The 24436-nt window shown below is 57.6% G+C and overlaps 1 protein-coding gene and 1 long non-coding RNA gene across 2 annotated transcripts; one reads left to right on the plus strand and one right to left on the minus strand.

The window, feature by feature from the left end:
* Nucleotides 1-724: 724 nt before the first annotated feature.
* On the minus strand, nt 725-23374 carry FAH (fumarylacetoacetate hydrolase). Its single transcript, XM_036436307.2, has 14 exons — nt 23215-23374; nt 19433-19543; nt 17059-17180; nt 15819-15868; nt 14339-14429; nt 12388-12485; nt 12234-12286; nt 8473-8572; nt 7406-7536; nt 6191-6266; nt 4783-4829; nt 3063-3164; nt 1939-2056; nt 725-904 (listed from the first exon to the last, which is right to left on the minus strand). The coding sequence occupies exons 1-14, from the start codon at nt 23293-23295 to the stop codon at nt 825-827; spliced, it is 1260 nt and encodes a 419-aa protein (XP_036292200.1). The 5' UTR covers nt 23296-23374; the 3' UTR covers nt 725-824.
* On the plus strand, nt 14467-14645 carry LOC123652273. Its single transcript, XR_006741506.1, has 2 exons — nt 14467-14527; nt 14559-14645. It is a non-coding gene; the product is annotated as an uncharacterized LOC123652273 (long non-coding RNA).
* Nucleotides 23375-24436: the final 1062 nt, after the last annotated feature.

Below are 24436 nucleotides of genomic sequence, written 5' to 3' on the forward strand. Positions count from 1 at the left end.
GGGATGGAGCCCACAACCCCGGCCTGTGCCCTGAGGGGGAATCGAACCCGTGACCTCGGGCTACGCCAGCCGCACAGACGTTGAATTACGTTGTTGATTTTTCCTCACACAAAACTGTCTCAGCCACTCAGGTCTTGGAAGTGCACCGGCCCCCACAGGAATGATGGACGGACGGGGAGACCTGGGCTTCTAGGCCAGCCTCTCAGCACCTCTGTTCCCTCATTTCCCTTATTTCCTTTTATTGCTGGTGAATCCTGCCCGGGAATATTTCTCCCGTTGATTGTTTAGAGAGAGTTGGAAGGGAGAGGGAGAGACGGAGAGAAACAGCGATGGGTTTGCCTCCCGCACACGCCCCAACCAGGGCTGGGGAACCGGCGACGCGGGCACGTGCCCTTGACCGGAATCGAACCCGGGACCCTTCAGCCCGCGGGCCGACGCTCTAGCCACTGAGCCACACTGGCCGGGGGCTGCATGTCCTTACTGGATTGGGAGAGCCGGGCCTCCCTGTCCCATGAGGCCATCCCAGAATCCCAGGCGCTGGCTCAATGCCGAGGGGTCCTGGTCCCATCGCCAGGTCGTGGGACCCCAAAGCCTGATGGCCACTGGGGCGGGTCATGACCCCCCCCAACACCCCCCCTCCCTCCCCGCACCATCTCACTGACACAAACGGACGCAGGGGTGTCTCCGGGAAGCAGTGGAGACGCCCAGGCTGTGTGCAGGGCACCATGGCTTTATTCACTTGCTCCTGGAGGGAGGGGCCCCCGTCCCAGGGTGGGGGGCGGCGGGGGTCCAGCCAGGCGGGCGTCCAGGGCGCCGGGAGGCCCTCACGCCGTGGGGAGGGCGGGCAGCACCTTGCCGGAGCACTGGCCGAAGCCCACGCGGAAGCCGTCCCCCTGGCAGTAGCCTGGAACAGAGGGACACGGGTCAGCCGCGGCCCCCACTCCGGGGTCCCGGGGACCAAGGCCCGGCCGTCTCGGAGCTGGCAGGGACCCCCGAGGTGGGACTCCGTGCCCCGCCCCCACCCCACGGGCCCTCACCAACACCCCAAGGGGCTGCCAGGCTTTCCGTGTGGGTTTGGGCTTCCCCACCGACCAGCCCCGTGACCTTGGCGGGCCCCCCCCCGACTCAGTTTCCTCATCTGTGAAATGGGTTCAGGGAGCGAGCCCAGCAAGGCAGGACCAGGGCAAAGATGAGATGGAAACTGAGCTCGGCCCCCTCACCTGGAGACAGGAGTCACAGGCCTCGGTGACATGCCACGTGTCCCCTCCCCCCCCCAGCACATGCTCACCCACAGGGTAGGTGCCCCAAGCCTGCACGCCCCTCCTCACCCCCCCTCCCCCGCAATGATATTTTGAGGGGAAGGCAGAGAGGAGGGTTTAGACAAGCGTTAGAGGAGAGAAGGCTGCCAGGCGCTGAGAGAGCACAAAGGAGGGGACATCTGAGCTGGGGCGTTGACGGGTGCGTAGGAGTTCGCCGGGAAGGGCATGCCAGGCAGAGGGAACAGACTGTGTCTGCTTCCCGAATGCAGACGGCCTTGGCGTCCTCTTGCTCTGCCCTCCTACTCGGTCCCCACCGCCCCGCCCCCATCTCGCAGACACCCTGGTCCAGATCCGGCGACCTGGGCAACCGGGCATTATTTCATCGCTCTGCGCAGGGAGCCGCGGACAGAGCAGGGCCACATCCGGGGTCTCTGTGGTCCGGGGAGGGTCCGACGGAGAACCCCTGCTACCCAAGGCTGGGAGGAGGGACAGAGCGAGCAGACACTGGGAGGCTAGAGGGGGGCCGAGCCAGACGGCTGCCCAGCCAATGGGACAGCGCACGCAGGCAGGGGGCAGGGGGGCAGGGGGCAGGGGCAGGGAGACTGGTCAGGGAGACGCGGGCAGGGGAGGGGGGGCGGGAGGGGGGCAGGGGGCAGGGGGACGCGGCCGCGGCCCTCACCAGTGATGATGACCTCGTCTCCATCCTGCAGGAAGCGCCGGGTGTTGCTGTAGCCCAGCTCAATGGCCTGCGTGCCGCGCCAGGACAGCTCCAACATGGAGCCGAAGCTCTCGGGCTCCTGCCCAGGGAGGGGAGCAGAGGGTCAGGGCCCGGGGCGGGGCCCGGCGGCAGAGCATCGGCCTGCGAACCAGGAGGCCCCGGTTCGATTCCCGGCCAAAGGCACAGGCCTGGGGGGCGGGCTCCATCCCCACTAGGGGGCGTGCAGGAGGCGGCCGATCCATGATGCTTCTCTCATCATCAATGTTTCTCTCTCCCTCCCCCTCCCTTCCTCTCTGACATCAATGGAAACATATTCTTTAGAAAAGAAAGAAGAAAAATGAAGTGCCCCAGGCACCCAGCTCCGGGGAGCCTGTTGGCTCCGGCGCAGACAGGGCCTGGGGGCCCCGGGCTGGGCGGGGGATCTGGGGCCCCCAAGTCCCTGCCTCGGTGGAACCACAAGGAAAGGCCCTCTGGCAATGCTGGCCCCCCACACACACACACACACTGCGGACAAGAGGCTGCAGTCCAGGCCTGGCAGGAAGGGATGGCACATGCACCCTTCTTCCTTCGCAGCACCCTCTCTGGGGCTCTGAGACCTGCGCTGGGCTGACAGTGGCAGGGGGGGCAGGGAGTGGGGGGAGGAGGCCGCAGCAGCTGCTCCCCACGCAGACAGGCATGGCCTCGCACTCCCACGCCCGCCCCTTTCCCTCTGAATTTGAAATTACAAACAGTTTTCATTTCTTTTAGAGGAAGGGAGAAGGGGGAGGGAAGGATAGAAACAGCAGTGACGGGAGAGAATCATGACTGGCTGCCTCCTGCACGCCCCCCACGGGGGACGGAGCCCGCGACCCAGGCCTGCGCCCTGAGCGGGCAATCGAACCCCGACCTCCTGCTTCCTCGGTTGGTGCTCAAGCCACTGAGCCACACCGGCCGGGCCCTTTGGCGCTGAGTTTGGAAAGGAAACCCCTCCCCGTCCCGGATGTGGAGGAAGCCGAGCAGGACAGAGGCACCCGCCTGGGAGTGAGTGGGGCCCTGGGGGCTGCGTGGGGAGCAGGGGTGGGGGTGGGGGCGTGAGGGGGACTCACCGGCCCGCTGATGGTCCCGGACGCCAGCAGGTCCCCGGGCCGCAGGTTGCAGCCGTTGACGGTGTGGTGAGCGAGCTGCTGCAGCATCGTCCAGTACATGTGCTGCGGGGGACAGGTGGGCACGGGCCTCACACGGCCAGCCAGGGCACACAGCACCCCCCGATACTCCAGGCCCCCTGGCTTCCCCTGGGCCCCTCCCTGGCTTCCCCCAGGCCCCCCAGCCCCCAGGCCACCGGCTTCCCCCAGGTCCCCCTGGCTTCCCCCAGGTCCCCCCGGCTTCCCCCAGGCCCCAAACTCAGCTTCCCCCAGGCCCCCCTCTCGGCTTCCCCCAGGCCCTCTCAGATTCCCCCAGGCCCCCCAACCCCCCAGGCCACCAGCTTCCCCCAGGCTTCTCTCTGGCACCCCTGGATTCCCCCAGGCCCCCCTGGATTCCCCCAGGTCCCCCACCCGGCTTCCCCCTGGGCCCCTCCCCCCGGCTTTTCCCAGCCCCCCCCCCAGATTCCCCCAGCCCCCCCCAGCTTCCCCCAGGTCCCCCAGCCCCCTAGGCCACTGGTTTCCCCTCCCCGAACCCCCAGCCTCCGGCTCCCCGCCACCCCCCGCCCCGCGCCCACTCTCCCCGGTTCCTCTGGGCGATGATGACAGCTGTCCTTCTGCAGAGCTGCCCGGGAATCGCCCCTCTGTCTCTGTTCCAGCCCTGCACCCCCCACACACACACACACACCGCCTGCTCAGAGCCTCAACGTGCCGCCCTGAGGACACTGCCCCTCGAATGCCCCGAGCCCAGGAGGACGAGGTGCCCATCAGGGCAGAGGCCGCTCCTGAGCAAAACCCCGAAGTCCTTCTCCCCCCAGGGCCCGGAGCGAGGGGCCTGCAGGAAGGTCAGGCTGGGGAGGGGGGGGGGACCATGTGCCCCCTCCGCCACAGGCTCAGGAGCAGGGCCCACCCTGAGATCTGCCACCCCAGAGCCACCCGTCCGGGCAGAGGGCACCTCAGAAACGAACTCTGGCCCTGCCAGCGTGGCTCAGGGATAGAGCATCCGCCTAGGAACCAGGAGGTCCGGGTTCGATTCCCGGTCAGGGCACAGGCCCGGATTGCGGGCTCCGTCTCCAGTGGGGAGCGTGCAGGAGGCAGCTGATTTGTGATTCTCTCTCATCATGGATGCTTCTGTCTCTCTCTCCCCCTTACTCTCTGAAATCAATTTTTAAAAAAAATATATTATTTTTTTTAAAAGAAGTTCAGCCCTGGCCGGTGTGGCTCAGTGGATGGAACAGGCCTGCGGACTGAAGGGTCCCGGGTTCGATTCCGGTCAAGGGCATGGACCTTGGTTGCGGGCACATCCCCGGTGGGGGGTGTGCATTAGGCAGCTGATCGATGTTTCTTTCTCATTGATGTTTCTGACTTTCTATCCCTCTCCCTTCCTCTCTGCAAAAAATCAATAAAATATATTTTTTAATAAAAAAAAACAGTTCACCTAAAAATTAAAAATAAAAGTCACTGGGACCCATCCAGCCCCTAGCGGGACGGAAGCCGGGACTAGACCCTCCCAGGAGAACTCCCAGCATTCCTCTGGAGGATCTCGGGCCCACAGGCAACCCGTCAGCATCTCCCCACACGGACACTGCTCCCTGGTTCCCGCCGGAGGGACCGGCTGTCCCTCCTCCCCCCGTCCCTCACGTCTGTCCGTCCGTACGTCAGCGCCTGGCCCCGTGCCCAAGCTTACCTTAAAATTGGACTTGCAGATGGGAACTGGCTGGATCATGTTCTCTCCTACGAGAGAGATGGGGAGCATGGACAGAGAGACTCGCTTCTGTCCATCCAGACGGAAGAAAAAAACAAACAAAAAAAACCCAGCTGAGACCGGTGTGGCTCAGTGGATAGAGTGTCGGCCTGCGGACTGAAAGGTCCCGGGTTCGATTCCGGTCAAGGGCATGCACCTGGGTTGCGGGCACATCCCCAAGTGCAAGAGGCAGCTGGTCGATGCTTCTCTCTCTCATCGATGTTTCTGACTCTCTATCCCTCTCTCTTCCTCTCTGTGAAAAATCAATAAAATATATATTTGTAAAAAAACACACAAAACCAAACACCACCTCGCAGGGCGAACGCTGTGGCCTAAGCTGCCCACCGACCCACGTGGCTTCTGCCTAACGAGTCCCAGAAAGAATCAGCGCGGCCCTGGCAGGGGGCTCAGCTGGTTCGAGTCTCGTCCCGTCCCACCGAGGAGGCGGGTTCGACTCCCAGCCGGGGCACACACGGGGGTCAACCAGTGCCCGGCCAGTGTGGCTCAGTGGATATCACGGTTCAAATCCCGGTCAGGGCACAGGCCCGGGTTGGGGGCTCCATCCCCAGTGGGGGGTGTGCAAGAGGAAGCAGATCTGTGATTCTCTCTCATCATGGATGTTTCTCTCTCACTCCCTCTCCCTTCCTCTCCGAAATAAAATATACACGGAGTGGCAAAACCGGTGTGGCTCAGTGGATAGAGCATCAGCCTGGGGACTGAAAGGTCCCGGGTTCGATTCCAGTCAAGGGCATGGACCTTGGTTGCGGGCACATCCCCGGTAGTGGGTGTGCAAGAGGCAGCTGATCGATGTTTCTCTCTCATCGATGTTTCTAACTCTCTATCCCTCTCTCTTTCTCTCTGTAAAAAAAAATCAATAAAATATATATATATATATATATATATATATATATATATATATATAGGCCAGATTATGATCTCTGAACAAATAATAACCTGGCCACTCAATGTGTGTGTGTGTGTGTGTGTGTGTGTGTGTGTGTATTTGTTTTTTTTAGAGGCCCGGTGCATGAATTCATGCATGGGTGGGGTCCGGCCAGCCTGGCCAGGGGGAGGGGACAGGGGCGGTTGGCCGGCCAGCCTGCCTGCCGGTCGAACTCCTGGTCAAGGGGACCATTTGCATATTAGCCTTTTATTCTATAGCATACACACGGAGTGGCCAGATGATCATGCGTCCAGAGATCACTATCATCTGGCCACTCCGTGTATTTTCAAAAAGGAACAAAAGAAGAACCCTCGTGTCTCGAAGGCTGCAGCAGGAGATTCCCTCTTCCCCTCTCCCCCCCAGCTCAGGAGCACCCTGAGCCCGGCCACACCCTCCAACCCCCGGTACCTTTCAGGGCCACAAACAGATTGATGTCAAACGTGTAGGGCTGGTCGTGGCGGAGGTACGGGAGGGGCTTGGGGTCCTGGGAGGGCAGAGCACAGCAGAGGGTCAGTGACGGGGGGCGGGGGGTGAGCAGGGGGAGCTCAGATGAGGACACGGGGTAGACGGACAGCTCTCCAGGGACCCAGAATCAGGTCCCTGGTCCGTGAGAGGCGAGGGGGGTGTCCCATGAGCCAGACTCCAGGGAACGAGGCTGAGGGAGGGGCAGATCAGAGGTTCAGAGCCCAAAGCGGGGGCGCCCCCAGACAGGCCTGGCCCGCGTGGCTCAGTGGCTGAGCAGTTGTCAACCTATCAACCAGGAGGTCAGGGTTCAGTTCCAGGCTGGGGCACATGCAGGAGGCAGCCGATCCAGGATTCTCTCTCCTCATGGATGTTTCTATCTCTCCCTCTTCCTTCCTCTCTGAAATAAATAAAAAACATACATATTAAAAAACAACAACAACAACAATAAAAACAAAGGAAGAACGTTGAGTAAAGAACGGTTCGGAAGTGGCGGGCATCCTGCAGGTTGAGGCCAGGCGGTGACTGGGAAGGGCTGGTGCAGAGGGACGTGTCTGGGTGTCAGGGTGCAGAAGGGGGTTTGGGTGGGGCAGGAGCAGGTGAGATTCGGAGGCCAGTGTGGGGGCCGGGGTCCCGTGGCCACATGACAGGACTGGAGACGCAGGGAACTGGGCCAGGTCACACGGCAAAGAGGTTAAGGGTGCGAGTGTCTAGGAAGAGCTGGGGTCTGCCAGGCTGGCACCCTGAGGAGGGCATGGGGCCGAGGCGCTGGGGGAGGCCCCGCGGGGATGGGGTCGGGTAACCCCCCCACACACACACACTGGGACAGGCTGAGGCCGGAACATCAGCTCCAGGAGTGGCTCCAGCCTGCATTCTACCACGCGGCCACCAGGGGGCGCCCCCGCACAACACATCCCGCCTGGCGCCTGGTGCCTCCTGTCCGGTGGCCCTGGCAGGGACTCCTTGTCCTGCCAAGTGCCAGCTCCCTGGGCTCGGAGGGCGGGTTCTGAAGGTTACAACACGATGTGTTTTTCCCCCCCAAAAAAAAAAAAATGCAGGGGGCGGGAGAGCAGCAGGCGGGGTGATTGGCGCTGCCCGCCTGGGGCAGAGGGCCCGGGGTGCGGGGCTCCCCGAGGATGGACGGACGGACGTGGGGCTCACCTGCTCCGCGTTGGGTATCACGAAGGGCATGAGGGCGTCCATGGGCACGACCCACGGGGAGATGGTGGTGGCGAAACTCTTGCCCAGGAACGGGCCGAGCGGCACGTACTCCCACCTCTGGATGTCCCGGGCTGCGGGGGGAGGGGCAGGGCCGGGCTGGGCTTACCCGGCTGCCTCCCCCCGCCCCCCACCTCGGCCCCAGGCTCCCTCCTCCCCAACCACGGAGCAGAGGTGCTCCGCACAGCCCCCCCCCCCGCCCCCCAACGAGGCCCCAACCAGGCTGCCCGGGACCCAGGGGCATCGGTCCTTTGGGGTCCCTGTGCCAGGATGACCCGGCAGGTGGGAGGGTCCCCCATAGAGGCTGGCTCGGGAGCGCTGAGTGAAACCATCACTCGGCCACTAACGGAGTCCTCTCTGTGCCTCGTCTGTAAAATGGGAACCATAACACCCGCCAGTGGGTCTGGGACGGTGTGACTCAGTGGCTGGGCATCGACCTAGGAAGCAGGAGGTCGGGGTTCGATTCCCGCTCAGGGCACAGGCCCGGGTTGCGGGCTCCATCCCCAGTGGGGGGCGTGCAGGAGGCAGCCGGTCCGTGATTCTCTCTCCTCATGGATGCTTCTCTCTCTCCCTCTCTGTCATCAATAAAAACATATTAAGAAAATATATCACCAGCCGAAACCGGTGTGGCTCAGCGGGGATAGAGCGTCGGCCTGCGAACTGAAAGGTCCCAGTTTCGAGGCCAGTCAAGGGCATGTACCTTGGCTGCGGGCACATCCCTTGGGGGCGTGCAGGAGGCAGCTGATGGATGTTTCTCTCTCGTTGATGTTTCTCTCTATCCCTCTCCCTTCCTCTCTGTAAAAAAAAAATCAATAAAATAGATTTTAAAAAGAAAATATATTACCAGGTGGCATCTGGGCGGCCACACACAATGCTCAGACCTGTTAGCTGTGACGTCAGCCGTGTCCCCGGAGCCAGCACCGGACCCAGGAGCCCGCGGCCTGCTGGGAAACGTCCCCCCTCACCCCCACACACACCCCGTCTCCGCCCAGAGCTCCGCCCCCACTCACAGCTCCAGTCGTTCATGAGGACCATGCCGAAGATGTGCTCGTGGGCCTTGTTGATGGGGATGGGCTCTCCCAGGTTGTTCCCGGGGCCTACGAAGAAGGCCTGCCCGCCCGCCCGCCCGCCGCCCCGGGGAGCGCGTCAGGGTCTGGAGGGCAAAGGGCAGGCCCGTCCCAGGCCCCGAAGGCACAGTGCTTCTGACGGGCGCGGAAGCAGGGTATCAGAGCCGTGAGGAATAGCGATCGCGCCCGGTTAACCGCGATCGCGCTGTTCCGGTGAGAGAAGCGCCTTCCGGCCTGGCTGGCGGCCCCCCACCCCCCACCCTGGGGACCTGGGAGCTCACCTGGAGGTGCAGGCCCTGCTCCCTACCGGGGGCTGCCTGTTACCATGGAAACGTAACAACTTTGCTACAGAAACTAGGGCCCCCAGCCCTTTGCATGTCACTGACCCTTTGAAGACCCCCAGCCCTTTGCATACCCACAGGCCTTTGCAACCCCCAGCCCTTTGCATACCCACAGGCCTTTGCATACCCACAGGCCTTTGCAACCCCAGCCCTTTGCATTCCCACAGGCCTTTGCATACCCACAGGCCTTTGCAAACCCCAGCCCTTTGCATACCCATAGGCCTTTGCAACCCCCAGCCCTTTGCGTACCCACAGGCCTTTGCATACCCACAGGCCTTTGCAAACCCCAGCCCTTTGCATACCCACAGGCCTTTGCAAACCCCCAGCCCGCCTTGCCTGTGCACTGCCCACCTGGCAGCCCTTTCCCTACGTCCCATGCCGTCTCTGTCCTCCTCCCCAGAGTAAGCAGCTGCCCATGGGGGCGGGGGGCAGGGCAGATGCTGTGGTGACCCGCTGCCCCCCACGCTGCTGCTGCGGGCATGAGTGGAATGGGCGCGCACAGACGAGGCCACCCTGTCTCTGGCCCCCCATCGGCTCAGGGAGGGGCAGCGGCCAGACCCCTCAGTTGTCCGGTTATATTTCTAAGCTGGGTCTGCTCCTGGGGGGACCCATGGCCGCCTCGGGAAGCTGGGCACTGCAGCCCATGACCCTTCTGATCAGCCCTGAATGCCAAGCACAACAGCGCCTGGCTCCTGCCCTGCCGCCCCTCACGGCTCTGCATGCCAGCACCCGGCGGTTACATGAGGCTGATGGGAGTGGAGGGAATCAGCCCCGGCAGGTGTGGCTCAGTGGATAGAGCGTCGGCCTGCGGGCTGAAGGGTCTGGGGTTCGATTCCAGTCAAAGGCACGTATCTGGGCTGCAGGCTCGATCCCCAGTCCTGGTCAGACATGTGCTGGGGGCGTGTGCCTCTCACATCGATGTTTCTCTCTGTCTCTTCCCCTGCCCCACATGCCCAGGTGGCGGGCTCGATCCCCAGTAGGGGGCGTGCAGGAGGCAGCTGATCCGTGATTCTCTCCCATCATGGATGTTTCTATCTCTCCTCCCTTCCTCTCTGACATCAATAAAAATATATATATATTTTAAAAATCAATGGAGCCGAAACTGGTTTGGATCAGTGGATAGAGCGTCGGTCTGCAGACTGAAAGGTCCCGGGTTCAATTCCGGTCAAGGGCATGTACATTGGTTGCGGGCACATCCCCAGTAGGGGGTGTGCAGGAGGCAGCTAGTCTATGTTTCTCTCTCATCAATGTTTCTAGCTCTCTATCCCTCTCCCTTTCTCTCTGTAAAAAAAAAAATAAAATAAAATAAAAAAAACAATAAAATATATTTTAAAAAATAAAAATAAAAATAAATGGAAAAAATATCCTCAGGTGAGGATTCACACGAAAAAAAAAGGGGGGAAAGAAAAATGGTTATTCATGCAAAATCAAAAGGTTGCCTCCAAAATGCAGCCAAACCCTAGCTGGTGTGGCACAGTGGATAGAGCGTCAGCCTATGAACTGAAGGGTCCCGGGTTCGATTCCAGTCAAGGGCATGTGCCTTGGTTGCGGGCACATCCCCAGTGGAGGGTGTGCAGGAGGCAGCTGATCGATGTTTCTCTCTCATCGATGTTTCTAGCTCTCTATCCCTCTCCCTTCCTCTCTGTAAAAAATCAATAAAATATATATATTTTTAAAATGCAGCCAAGAGCCTGATAGGGCATACCTCCCCCCCCCCCCCCCCAGCCCATCACCCACTGCCTTGGAGAGAAAAACATCCCAACACAAGGCCCAGGATCCAGCAGACACCCAGTGGTCCCTGGGGGCAAACTGGGACGGTGACTGTCAACAGCAGAGTCAGCGATGACATTGGCAAAAGCAAACAAGTCCTATTTGCACTGATGAGTGTTGACACACTGCGGACTTTTAACAAACCCAGGGCACCGGCTGACACCGGATCTTACCGCCAGCCGCCAGGACCGGGGCCCTGCCCTCCCCCGCCAGTCTCTGCACTGGGCGGGGCCCACGCAGGCGAAGGCCCGCCCCCACCCTGGGCTCGGTGGGGCTGGGCTGGGAGACCTGCTCTGGGGTCCACGTGGCTAGGGCAGCAGGAGAGGGCCTTGCAGGGCCTGGGGGACCCCCCTGGGCGGTGCCCACACATTTCCTTGTCTGGATGGAGTCGGAAGAGACCAGCGGGCAGGACAGGACAGACCGGGAGCTCCTGCTGCCTGCAGCCGACCTTGACTTCCGCAGCCACAGCCCTTCTCCTCCACCTGCCGAGAGTGGACACCAGAGCTTCCCCAGGCCTCACCTAAACCATGGGCGTTGCTATGAAAAGTCCCACCGTGCCCTGGCCAGTGTGGCTCAGTGGATAGAGCGTCGGCCTGCAGACCGAAGGGTCCCCGGTTCAATTCGGGTCAAGGGCACGTACTTGCGTGCAGGCCCCTCCCCGGCCCGGGCCTTGGTTGGGGTGCATGCAGGAGGCAACCCATCGATGTGTGTCTCTCACATCAATGTTTCCCTCTGTCTCTCCCTCTCCCTCTCCCTTCCACTCTCTCTAAAATATCAATGGGAAAATATCCTCGGGGGAGAATGAACAACACTTAACAACATTAATTTAAAAATAAAAATTAGCCCTGGCTGGTGTGGCTCAGTGGATAGAGCATCGTCCTGAGGACTGAAAGGCCCTGGGTTTGATTCCCGGTCAGGGCACATGCCCGGGTTGCGGGCTTGATCCCCAATGTGGGGGGAGGGGGGGAGGCAGGCAATTCATGATTCTCTCTCATCATTGACGTTTCCATCTCTCTCTCTCTCTTTCCCTCTCCCTTTCTCTCTGAAATGAATAAAAAATATATTTTAAAAAAATAAAATTAATAAAAAAAAGAAAAGTCCCTTCCTGAGCCGGTCTGCGCGCACACGCGCACACACACACACACACACACACACACACCCCGCCTGGGCCAGGCCCTGTCATCTGACATCCGGTCATCGCATTTTTTGTTTTGTTACTCCTCACCCCAGGGTATTTTCTCCATTGATTTTTAGGGAGAGCGGGAAGGCGGAAGGCAGGGGGCAGGGAGAGAGAGAGAGAGAGAGAGAGAGAGAGAGAGAGAGAGAGAGAGAGAGAGAGAGAGAGAGAAACATTGATGTGAGAGAGACACATCGACTGGTTGCCTCCTGCATGTGCCCCGACCTGGGCTGGGGATCGAACCAGCAGCCCAGGTATGTGCGCGCCCTTGGACCTGGGACTGAACCCTAAACCCTTCGGTGCTGGCGCCGACGCTCCGACCACTGAGCCACACTGGCCGGGCCTGCCACCGCGGTTACGGAGAGCCCGTGCCGACGCCACCCTGAGACCGACGCCGAGACCCCGCGCACGCTCACCATTTCCAGCTCGATGTCCAACAGTTTGCTGGGGCCGAACACGGGAGGCTTGGCTGCAACCACACGGGGACAGGGGCTGCCGTGAGGGCCGGGCCCGGGAGCACGCGCGGGGGACACGGGGACGCGCGGGCGGGCGGGCGGGCGGGGCACTCACAGTCATCCGGCCTCATCTGTCCCACGGGCCTGCGGATCGGCGTGCCCGACACCACGATGGAGGAGGCGCGGCCGTGGTACCCCACGGGTAGGTGCAGCCTGGCGGACGAAGGCAAAGGGTGCAGGTGTGGGTGCCGTCACGTGTGACAGAACATTTTTTTTTTTAAATATATTTTATTGATTTTGTACAGAGAGGAAGAGAGAGAGATAGAGAGTTAGAAACATCGATGAGAGAGAATCATCAATCAGCTGCCTCTTGCACGCCCCATGTGGGGGATGTGCCTGCAACCAAGGTACATGCCCTTGACCAGAATCGAACCCGGGACCTTTCAGTCCCCAAGCCGACGCTCTACCCATTGAGCCAAACCGGTTTCGGCAAATTTTTTTTTTTTAAATACCAGAGGCCCGATGCATGGAGATCTATGCAGGAATGGGCCTTCCCTCCCCTGGCTGCCGGCGCCGCCTTCGCTCCGGCCGGAGCAGCCTTTCCGCCTGCCCAAGCTGCGCAGAGGCCCCGAGCAGCTGGGGCGGGGTGCCTGCATATGCAAATTAACCCAGCATCTTTCTTGGGTTAATTTGCATGCTCACTCCTGATTGGCTGGTGAGCGTGGCGAAGGTACGGTCAATTAGCATGGTACTCTTGTATTTTTTTTTTTTATTTTATTGATTTTTTACAGAGAGGAAGGGAGAGGGACAGAGAGCTAGAAACGTCGATGAGAGAGAAACATCGACCAGCTGCCTCTTGCACACCCCCTGCTGGGGATGTGCCCGCAACCAAGGTCCATGCCCTTGACTGGAATCGGACCTGGGACCTTTCAGTCAGCAGACCGATGCTCTATCCACTGAGCCAAACCGGCTTCGGCTAGTGTAGATATTTTTGTTGCTTTCAGAAAGGAAAGGAGAGGCAGAGAGAAAGAAACATGGATGATGAGAGTCACTGATTTTTAAAAAAATATATATTTTATTGATTTTAAAAATATATATTTTATTGATTTCTTTACAGAGAGGAAGAGAGAGATATAGAGAGCTAGAAACGTCGATGAGAGAGAAACATCGACCAGCTGCCTCTTGCACAGCCCCCACCGGGGATGTGCCCACAACCAACGTACATGCCCCTGACCGGAATTGAACCTGGGACCTTTCAGTCCGCAGACCGATGCTCTACCACTGAGCCAAACCAGTTTCGGGTGATTTTTAAAAATAAATATTTTATTGATTTTTGTACAGAGAGGAAGGGAGAGGGATAGAGAGAAATATCGATGAGAGAGTCATCGACCAGCTGCCTCCTGCACACTCCCCACTGGGGATGTGCCCGCAACCAAGGTCCATGCCCTTGACCGGAATCGAACCTGGGACATTCCAGTCCGCAGGCTGACGCTCTATCCACTGCGCCACACCGGTTTTGGCGAGAGTCACTGATTGGTAGCCTCCTGCATGCCCCCTAGTGGGGGTCGGGTGAGAATGAACAAAACAAACCAACAAAAATAAGAGATGAAGCTGAAACCAGTGTGGCTCAGTAGATAGAGCGTCGGCCTGTGGACTGAAAGGTCCCGGGTTCGATTCCGGTCAGGGGCATGTACCTTGGTTGCAGGCACATCCCCAGTGGGGGGTGTGCAAGAAGCAGCCGATCGATGATTCTCTCTCATTGATGTTTCTAACTCTCTCTCCCTCTCTGTAAAAAAAATCAACAAAATATATTAAAAAAAATAAAAAAATAAAAAATAAGAGACGAAGGGACTGCTCCCGGGTCCCACGGGGGGTCCAGGGCGGGGCTTCTCTGGAGACCACTGTCTCCAGAAGGGCTGAGCCGTGAGCGTCATCAGGGTCGGTTTTTCCTTCCGCTGGTTTTCGGACCCCTGGGGGACCCGGCAGCTCCCGGGACCGCGTGCCGCTGGGAGCGGGAGGACAGACAGACAGACGCGGAGCCCGTCACGCTTCGGCCAGGGACCTACCAGTTGGGCATCAGGGCGTTGTCCTTGCCGCGGAACATGATCCCGACGTTCGAGGCGTGCTGCCGCGAGGAGTAGAAGTCCGTGTAGTCGCCTGCGGAGGGGAGTCACGGGAGGAGAGAGAGCCCCTTGGGGGAGCTGGACGCCTTGGGACGGAGAAAGGATGTGCCGAGGACGGGGTGACAGGGACAGGTGGACGAAGCAGGACAGCCAGCTTCCTCAGGTCCCCCTCCGAGGGGTGGCAGGCGGGGGCACCCACTCATGACATGTCACCAATGCTCAGCACAAAACGGACACAGATGAGCCTCCCCAAAAAAATGACTGCAGCCGGGCCGGTGTGGCTCAGTGGTTGAGCACTGACCTAGGAACCAGGAGGTCAGGGTTCGATTCCCGGTCAGGGCACAGGCCCGGGTTGTGGGCTCGTTCCCCAGTAGGGGGCGTGCAGGAGGAAGCAAATAACTGATTCTCTCTTGTTATTGGTTTTCTCTCTCTCCCTCTCTGAAATAAAAAAAAATATATCAAAAAATAAATAACAGCCAAGGCCGGTTTGGCTCAGTGGTTAGAGCGTCGGTCTGCGGACTGAAAGGTCCCAGGTTCGATTCCGGTCAAGGGCATGTACTACATTGGTGGCGGGCACATCCCCAGTGGGGGGCGTGCAGGAGGCAGCTGGTCGATGTTTCTCTCTCATCAGTGGTTCTAGCTCTCTGTTCCCTCTCTCTTCCTCTCTGTAAAAAAAACAATAAAATATATTTAGAAAATAATAATAATTAAAAAATAAAATAAATAACTAATACCCTTGCCGGCATGGTCAGTAGTTAAGCACCGACTTAAGAACCAGTAGGTCAGGGTTCAATTCCGGGATGGGGCACAGACCCAGGTTGCGGGTTCGATCCCCAGGGTGGGGCGTGCAGGGGGCAGCCAATCCGTGATTCTCTCTCCTCATGGATGGTTCTATTTCTCTCTCCTTCTCCCTCTCCCTTCCTCTCTAAGATCAATACAAATATATATTTAAAAAATACAATCAATAAGCCGGGACCCGTTTGGCTCAGTGGATAGAGCGTCGGCCTGCGGACTGAAAGGTCCTGGGTTCGACTCCGGTCAAGGGCATGTACCTTTGGCTGCGGGCACATCCCCAGTAGCGGGTGTGCAAGAGGCAGCTGATGGATATTTCTCTCTCATCGGTGTTTCTAACTCTCTCTCTCTCTTCCTCTGGGTGAAAAATCAATAAAAAATAAATAAATAAATAAAAATATATTAAACATTTAAAAAAATACAATCAATAAAAGTATATTTAAATAATAAAAAAATAAAACATTACGTCAGAACTCCCTACCGAGAAACAAATCACACACAAGGGATGGATCCCTCCCTCCACACGGCCCGAGTCAGGGATGGGGGAGGGGGTCCCGGCCCCGGAGCCGCCCCCACCAGGAGGCCGGGACCGCCGTGCTGGCCCAGGAGGCCGCCCTGGGCACGGACTCACCTATGACCGCGGGCAGGTGCATGGTGGCTTGAGCCTGGGGGATGAACGCACTGAAATAGAGCAGGGATTTCGGGGTCAAGCGGGTGGTGAGGCGACGTGCCCGCTCGGGTGACCACCGGAAGGCTCGGCCCAGCCCGTCCCAGAGCCCTGTGCCCGATGCCCCGTGACCGGCGAGGGTCCGCGCACTGAAGCTGGCATGCCTCCCGTCTGGCTCCAGGTCCCATTCTAGGAATCGAGCTAAACCTCTCGACTCTGGGAACCGGACAGACACGGATGGCCCGGCCAGTGCGGCTCAGTGGTGAGCGTCGACCTGTGAACTTGGAGGTCCGGGTTCGATTCCCGGTCAGGGCACAGGCCCGGGTGGCGGGCTTGATCCCCAGTGGGGGGCGTGCAGGAGGCAGCCGATCCATGGTTCTCTCTCATCATCGATGTTTATTTTTTTGGTTCGTTTCTTTTATTTTTTACTTTTTCCCCCCACTTTTTCATCATTGATGTTTCTATCCCTCTCTCCCTCTCCCTTTTTCTCTCTGAAATCAATAACAAATTATTTTAAAAAAAACAAAACAACTTAGCCCTAGCCAGTGTGGCTCAGTGGATAGAGCATTGGCCTGTGAACTGAAAGGTCCCGGGTTCAATTCCCAGTCAGGACACATGCCCGGGTTGCGGTTTCCGTCCCCAGTGTGGAGCGTGCAGGAGGCAGCTGATCGATCCATGGTTCTCTCTCATCATGGATGTGTGTCTTTCTCTCTCCCTCTTCCTTCCTCTCTGAAATCAATAAAAATATATATATTTTTAAAACCCACAAATGTATTTTTAAAAAAACATTTTAAAAATGTACATTTTATTGATTGTTCACAGAGAGGAAGGGAGAGGGACAGAGAGCTAGAAACATCGATGAGAGAGAAACATCCATCAGCCGCCTCCTGCACGCCCCCCACGGGGGATGTGCCCGCAATCAAAGTACATGCCCTTGACCGGAGTCAAACCCTTCAGTCCGCAGGCTGACGCTCTACCCACTGAGCCACACTGGCCAGGGCCAAACCTTTTTTTTTTTGTAAAGGACTGGATGATGGCGATGAGGCAGGGGGAGGGCCAGTGGCACAGGGGTGATTCCATCCACCTCACCCCTCTCCCCCAGGGCCCTGCCACAGACATGCAGCCTCTGGGTCTTTGGATGATCCCAGCTGTCATGTCATGTCCTCGTCACCCTCCCTCCCGCCCCGACGGGCTCGCTCCTCACCGCTTCCGCAGCTCCGCGTCGTCCCGCAGACGGGCGTGGCTCGCGGACAGCAGGGTCTGCAGGTTGGCGCGGGCCTCCTTCCAGGCGCCCTGGCCCAGGGCCATGAAGTTGTTGAGCGTGGGCTGCAGCGGGGGGAGAGAGAGAGAGTGGGTCACGCATGGGGCAGTGCTGGGCGCTGCCCCTCCGCCCACAGGAGAGGCCGGCCTGCCTGCCGGGGCCCTGTCACGCCTCTCCTGGACGCCCGCTCTCAGCTCTGTCGCCTTAGCATCAAGGTCGGGGACGAGCCCTGACCGGTGTTGCTCAGTGGATAGAGCATCGGCCTGAGGACTGAAGGGTCGCAGGTTCGATTCCGATCAAGGGCATGTACCTTGGTTGCGGGCACATCCCCAGTGGGGGGTGTGCAGGAGGCAGCTGATCCATGATTCTCTCTCATCGATGTTTCTGACTCTCCTTCTCCCTTCTTCTCTGTAAAAACTCAATAAAACATATTAAAAAAAAAGAGAAAAAAGTGGGGGACGGGGTCAGCGCCCCCAATGGGACTCGGCCCCTCAAGGACTTGCCCGCACGGCGGACAGAGCCGGAAGCTGCTGTCTGGACGCCGCTGGTGCCGCTGGGCCTGGCCCTCGGAGGGGGTGGCTCAATGGCTCCACCGGACACTCCAGTCTGCGGGTCATCACAGTCTATGCCCATCTCTTCATGGAAGGCAAGAGAAGATTTCCTGCCCGCTGTGCCGGTGTGGCTCAGTGGTTGAGCTTTGACCTATGAACCTGGAGGTCACGGTTCGATGCCCAGCCAGGGCACAGGCCCGGGGTTGTGGCTCGATCCATAGTAGGGGGTGTGCAAGAGGCAGCCGATCCGTGGTTCTATCTCTCTCTCCCCCTCTCCCATCCTCTCTGAAATCAATAATTTAATACACACACACATACACACACACACACACACACACACAGTATATTAAAGCCATAGTCCAGTGGTCAGCAAATTGCAGTTCATGAGCCATGGTATGACGCTCTGTTGACTAATGAGTTTGCCGACCACTGACCTAGACTCTTTTTTTATATATATATAAATATTTTATTGATTTTTTTACAGAGAGGAAGAGAGAGAGGGATAGAGAGAAATATCGATGAGAGAGAATCATCGATCAGCTGCCTCCTGCACACCCCACATTGGGGATGTGTCCTCAACCAAGGTACACGCCCTTGACCGGAATCAAACTTGGGACCTTTCAGTCCACAGGCCGACGCTCTATCCACTGAGCAACACCGGTTTCAGCTGACCTACACTCTTGATTCCAATAATTACAGGCTGTTGTTCCTTGTGATTAAACCCCTATCCCAGTGGTCGGCAAACTCATTAGTCAACAGAGCCACAGTTTGTCAGCCACTGCCATCGTCCGAGTGGCTCAGTGGATAGAGCGTCGGTCTGCAGATTGAAGGGTCCCGGGTTCGATTCCGGTCAAGGGCATGTACCTTGGTTGCGGACACATCCCCAGTAGGGAGTGTGCAAGAGGCAGCTGATCGATGATTCTCTCTCATCGATGTTTCTAACTCTCTATCCCTCTCTCTTCCTCTCTGTAAAAAATCAGTAAAATATATTGGAAAAAAAAAAATATATATATATACACTGAGTCATCAGATGATGATGATCTCAGAATGCATAATAATCTGGCCACTCATTGTATATCCTATAGAATAAAAGGCTCATATGCAAATTGTCCTCTCGACCAGGAGTTCGACCAGCAGGCAGGCCGGCCAACTGCCCATGTCCCCTCCCCCTGGCCAGGCTGGCCGGACCCCAACCATGCACGAATGCATGCACCGGGCCTCTAACACACACACACACACACACACACACACACACACACACACACACATGCTCTGAGTGGCCGGATTATTATGAGTTCAGAGACCATCATAATCTGGCCAGTCCATATATATTTTTTTTAAAAAGCACCCGGCCAGGACCAGTTTGGCTCAGTGGATAGAGCGTCAGCCTGCAGACTGTAAGGTCCCGGGTTCGATTCCGGGCAAAGGCATGTACCTTGGTTGCGGGCACATACCCAGTGGGGGGTGTGCAAAAGGCAGCTGATCGATGATTCTCTCTCATCGTTGTTTCTAACTCTCTCTCCCTCTCTCTTCCTCTCTGTGAAAAATCAATAAAATATATTTAAAAAATAAATAAATAAAAATAAAAAATAAAAATAAAAAAGCACCAGACCTTCTTCAGGGCAGTGAAGTCACATCCCACAGGTGTGTACACTGCAGGCGGCCAACACGGAGGGCCCTGGGCCCGGCTGTCCCTCCCCCCGGGCCTGAGACTCCAGCTCAGCGGGGCCACTGGATGGAGGACCAGCCCCGTGGCCCGGTCCTACCTGGACAAAGACATCCTGGTGCTTGGAGAGGATGGGCCCGGCGAAGAGGTGCTTGATGATGCTGAGGTCCAGGATCTGGTCGCCGATGGCCACGCCGATCCGCGATCTTGGCTGGAGGAAGGCGGCTCAGTCAGCGCAGGGCAAAGCCTCAGCCGAGCTGGGCTCAGCGGCCCAGAACGTCTGTCTGCTTAAGAACCCGAGGTCCCGCCCTGGCCGGGGTGGCTCAGTGGATAGAGCGCCGGCCTGAGGACAGAAGGGTCCCGGGTTCGATTCCGGCCAAGGGCCCATGCCCGGGATGTGGGCTCGATCCCCATTAGGGGGCCTGCAGGAGGCAGCTGATCCATGATTCTCTCTCGTCATTGGTGTTTCTCTCTCTCTCTCCCTCTCCCTTCCTCTCTAAAATAAATAAAAACATATATATATATATATATAAAACTGTGTTCTAGCTGAAACCGGTGTGGCTCAGTGGATAGAGCGTCGGCCTGCAGACTCAAGGGTCCCGGCTTCGATTCCGGTCAAGGGCATGGACCTTGGTTGCAGGCACATCCCCAGGAGGCGGCTGATCAATGTTTTCTCTCCCATCAATGTTTCTGACTCTCTATCTCTCTCCCTTCCTCTCTGTAAAAAATAAATAAAATATATTTATAATATAAATAAAAAATATTTATATAAAAAAAAAGTGCTGAGACCCCCCTGTAGTTCCCTGTGCCCCCCAAGGGGCTGACATGGCTGCAGGGACAGCTTTTGGTGAGGCCCAAAGAGGCCTGGAATCTTCTGGAAGGCCAGAGGTTAAGCCCTCACCCACCCCAGCACTATTCGGGGGGTGGTGGGAAGGGGCGATCTCCCCCAAATGCCCCTCATGGCTGACCCTGCACATTCCCCCAGGACCTGGGGCGGGGGGCGGTGGACGGGGTAATCTCGGCCAGTGGCTGGATTGCTTGGAGGTCATCCCAGGCACCAAGCGTGAACCAGGTTTGCGTGGACGTGGCCGCAAAAAAACTAAAGCTTCCGTTTTCATGGAAACGGAGGTTTGTTCTGATGGGGACGTTTTGACTACCAAGGGCTGAGATACACGAGTCATCGTTCACATAAATAGAGCATTTTATTTAATTTATTATTTTTAAATATATATATTTATTTATTATTTTTAATATATATTTTTTTATTTATTATTTTTAAAATATATATTTTTATTTATTTATTATTTTTTAAAATATATATATTTATTTTTTTAAATATATTTTATTGATTTTTTTACAGAGAGGAAGAAAGAGGTATGGAGAGTTAAAATATCGATGAGAGAGAAACATCGACCAGCTGCCTTTTGCACTCCCCCTACTGGGGATGTGCCCGCAACCAAGGCGCATGCCCTTGACCTCAATCGAACCCGGGACCCTTCAGTCCGCAGGCTGACGCTCAATCCACTGAGCCAAACCGGTTTTGGCAAAAATATATATATATTTCTTTATTGATTTCAGAGAGGAAGGAGAAGGGAGAGAGATAGAAATATCAATGATGCGAGAGAACCATGGATCGGCTGCCTCCTGCATGCCCCTTACTGGAGATGGAGCCTGCAACCCCGGCAAGTGCCCTTTGCCGGAATTGAACCCAGGACCTTTCAGTCCGCAGGCCGACGCTCTATCCACTGAGCCACACCAGCTATGGCTGTTAATGGTCCCATTTCTAACTACCCCTCTCCCTTTCTCTCTGGGAAAAAAAAATAAATAATAATAAAAAAATATATATATATATATCAATAAAACATATTTTAAAAAAACAACAACAAAATAAAGAATAAAAACAAACAGTCCAGCCAGTGTGGCTCAGTGGTTGAGCTTCGACCTAGGAACCAGGAAGTCAGGGTTCAATTCCTGGTCAGGGCACACGACCGGGTTTCAGGCTCCATCCCCAGTGAGGGGCGTGCAGGAGGCAGCTGATCTGTGATTCTCTCACATCACGGATGCTTCTCTCTCTCTCTCTCTCTTTCTCCCTTCCTCCCTGAAATCAATACAAACATATTAAACAAAACAAAACAAAACAAACAAACAAACAAACAAAAAACACAGCCGAAACCGGTGTGGCTCAGTGGACTGAAGGGTCCCAGGTTCGATTCCGGTCAAGGGCATGGACCTGGGTTGCGGACACATCCCCGGTGGGGGGCGTGCAGGAGGCAGCTGATCGATGATTCTCTCTCAACGATGTTTCTAGCTCTCTGTCCCTCTCTCTTCCTCTCTGTAAAAAAAAAAAAATCAATAAAATATATATATTTTAAAAACACACACAGCAGAGGAAGCGGGATCTGGGAGCGCCCCACCTGCCTCTGGCCACAACGTTCCCGCCTCACCTCGGACAGGCTCCCCGAGGACAAATACCAGCAGCCACCCAGCCGCGGGTGTGCTCATGGGGGTCAAGGTCTAAGTTGCCCCCCCCCCCCCCAACCTCACTTTGTACCTGCAACCTCTGGCCAGGCCACTGGAGGCCACTGGCTGCAGGCACCCCCCTTGGGGCCAAAGGTCACCATGGGGGGGAGGGCCATTGGCTCCCGCTTCCTGGGTGCAGGGGTGCAGGCCGGGTCTGGGGTCCTGCGGTTTACCTTTAAAGCTGGGAGCAGCCGAAACCGGTGTGGCTCAGTGGATAGAGCATCGCCCTGCGGACTGAAAGGTCCCGGGTTCGATTCCCGTCAAGGGCATGGGCCTTGGTTGCGGGCATATCCCCAGTGGGGGGCGTGCAGGGGGCAGCTGATGTTTCTCTCTCATCGATGTTTCTTTTTTTCTTTTTTTTTCTTTTTTTTTCAGTTCGATGTTTCTTTCTTTCTTTCTTTCTTTTTTAATATATTTTATTGATTTTTGTACAGAGAGGAAGGGAGAGAGAGTTAGAAACATCGATGAGAGACTCATCGATCAGCTGCCTCTTGCACACCCCCTACTGGGGATGTGCCCGCAAGCAAGGCACATGCCCTTGACCGGAATCGAACCTGGGACCCTTCAGTCCCCAAGCCGACGCTCTATCCATTGAGCCAAACCGATCTTGGCTCATCGATCTTTCTAACTCTCTGTCCCTCTCCCTTTCTCTCTGTAAAAAATCAATAAAATATATATATTTTTTTAATTAAAAAGTAAATAAAGCTGGGAGCAGACATCTAGGCACCAAGACCACCAAGAGCCCCCAGAGGAATGGGCTCCTCCCGAATTCCCCTCCCGGGGGCCGGTTCACCCCGGTTTGCTGATGAGCCCGTCCTCACGGGCTGGCGTCTCCCTAAGTCAGGCCACACCGGCCGCTTCCAACCGGCGTGCAAGAATGTCGCAAGAATGTCCAACCGGCGTGTCGCAAGGGTGGAAGGTCGCCGGGCTGGCCACACGAAGGGAAAGTGGGGTTCATGGCCCCAAAGGGCGCCTGAGGGACCCCAGCCCCGCGGCCCGTGAGGCCTGGACGACACACGGGGCGTCCGCGATCCGATCCGGGCACCCGGGTCGTGCCGGCCGAGGGGAAGGGCGGCCCCGACGGCCGCGGGGGGCCAGGGGGACCCCCGTTTGCGCTCCGCTCTCACCCGCAAACTTGCGGGGGCGCAGGGAGCCCGCGCACGCACCGAACCGCTCCTGGGGTGCACAGAGGCCCGGCCCCCCGCGCCCCCGGGGCTCCCCCGCGTCCCCCGGGGCTCCTCTGGGCTCCCCGGGGCGCGCAGGCGGCGCGGGGAGGCCCGAGCGGAAGGGCAGGGGTCCCGGGTGAGGGTCCGAGGTGAGGGGTCGGAGGTGAGGGGTCGCCCGCCCGCGCCCTCGGCTCACGTTGGCTGTGGTGGAGAAGACGCCGTAGGGCAGGTTTTGGATGGGGAAGTCCGAGTCCGGGGCCACCGACACGAACGACATGCTGACGAGAGGGGAGCCGCGAGCCGGACTCCCGCCTGGGCCGGGCGGTCTGTCACCCCGGAGCCGAGCTCTCCCGCGGCACCGCCTCCCCGACTAAAGCCCCGCCCCGCTGACCACGCCCCCGGCACTCCCGCCCCCGGAAGACCCCGCCCATTGCCCCCACCCCCGAAGCCCCGCCCCCACAGACCACGCCTCCCGGAAAAGACCCGCTGACCACGCCCCTCTTCCGCCCCTTCTTCCCCACCTCCGCTTCCACCAGCCCCGCCCCGAAGGCCACAGGTCTCATAGGCCCATCTCCTCTGACCACGCCTCCCGGAAGCCCTGCCCAATTTGCTCCGCCTTCCGGTTCTCCCGCCCACTCAAAGCATACCATCCGGAAAGCCCCGCCCATTGACCACACCTACCGGAAGAAGATCCGGTGACCACGCCTCTCGGCCGCCCCTTCTTTCCTCCCCCTCACCACGCCTCCACCAGCCCCGCCCCGAAAGCCACGCCTCTCGCAGCTCCATCTCCGCTGACCGCGCCTCCCGGAAGTCCTATCCAATTTGCCCCGCCCCCCGGTACTCCCACCCATTCAAAGCACGCCTTCCCAAAAGCCCCGCCCCGACCGCGCCTCCCATAAAGCCCCGCCCCATTGACCACGCTATCCTCCCGCAGGCTATTGATTGTTCAGTCTGCACAGGCCCTGACCCTCCCCTTAAGGGCAGCTATGCTTAGTTCTGGGAGCAGCTTGGTCAACACGCAGCAAAACACCGGGTACAGACAGGGGTTCCATGAATGCTTCAGGGATTGACACAAAACTATTGACGAAGAGCAACTGATCCCTAGCTGATGAGGCCCACTCTGTGCGGGGTTCAGGGACCCCGCAGCACAGCAGCATGGGGGCACATTCACTGAGCCCGTGTGAGCCATGGCGGGCCAGGGGTTCCCGCTGAACATGAAATAAATAGGATGAATTCAAATCCTAAGCAAGGTTACAAGCAGAACTTCCTTTTTTTTTATTGAAGATCCAGCCCTATGTGCACTTCGTGGTTATCTCCATGCTGGCCTTGAAAAACAATGCTGTTCTATCCAATTAAAAAAAAAAAGTGCACCTGGCATGGTATTGAGATTGTGGGCATATCTGGTCTCTGGCCTGCAA

Source organism: Pipistrellus kuhlii, unplaced genomic scaffold, assembly GCF_014108245.1.
Source record: "Pipistrellus kuhlii isolate mPipKuh1 unplaced genomic scaffold, mPipKuh1.p scaffold_m20_p_134, whole genome shotgun sequence".
NCBI lineage: Eukaryota > Metazoa > Chordata > Mammalia > Chiroptera > Vespertilionidae > Pipistrellus > Pipistrellus kuhlii.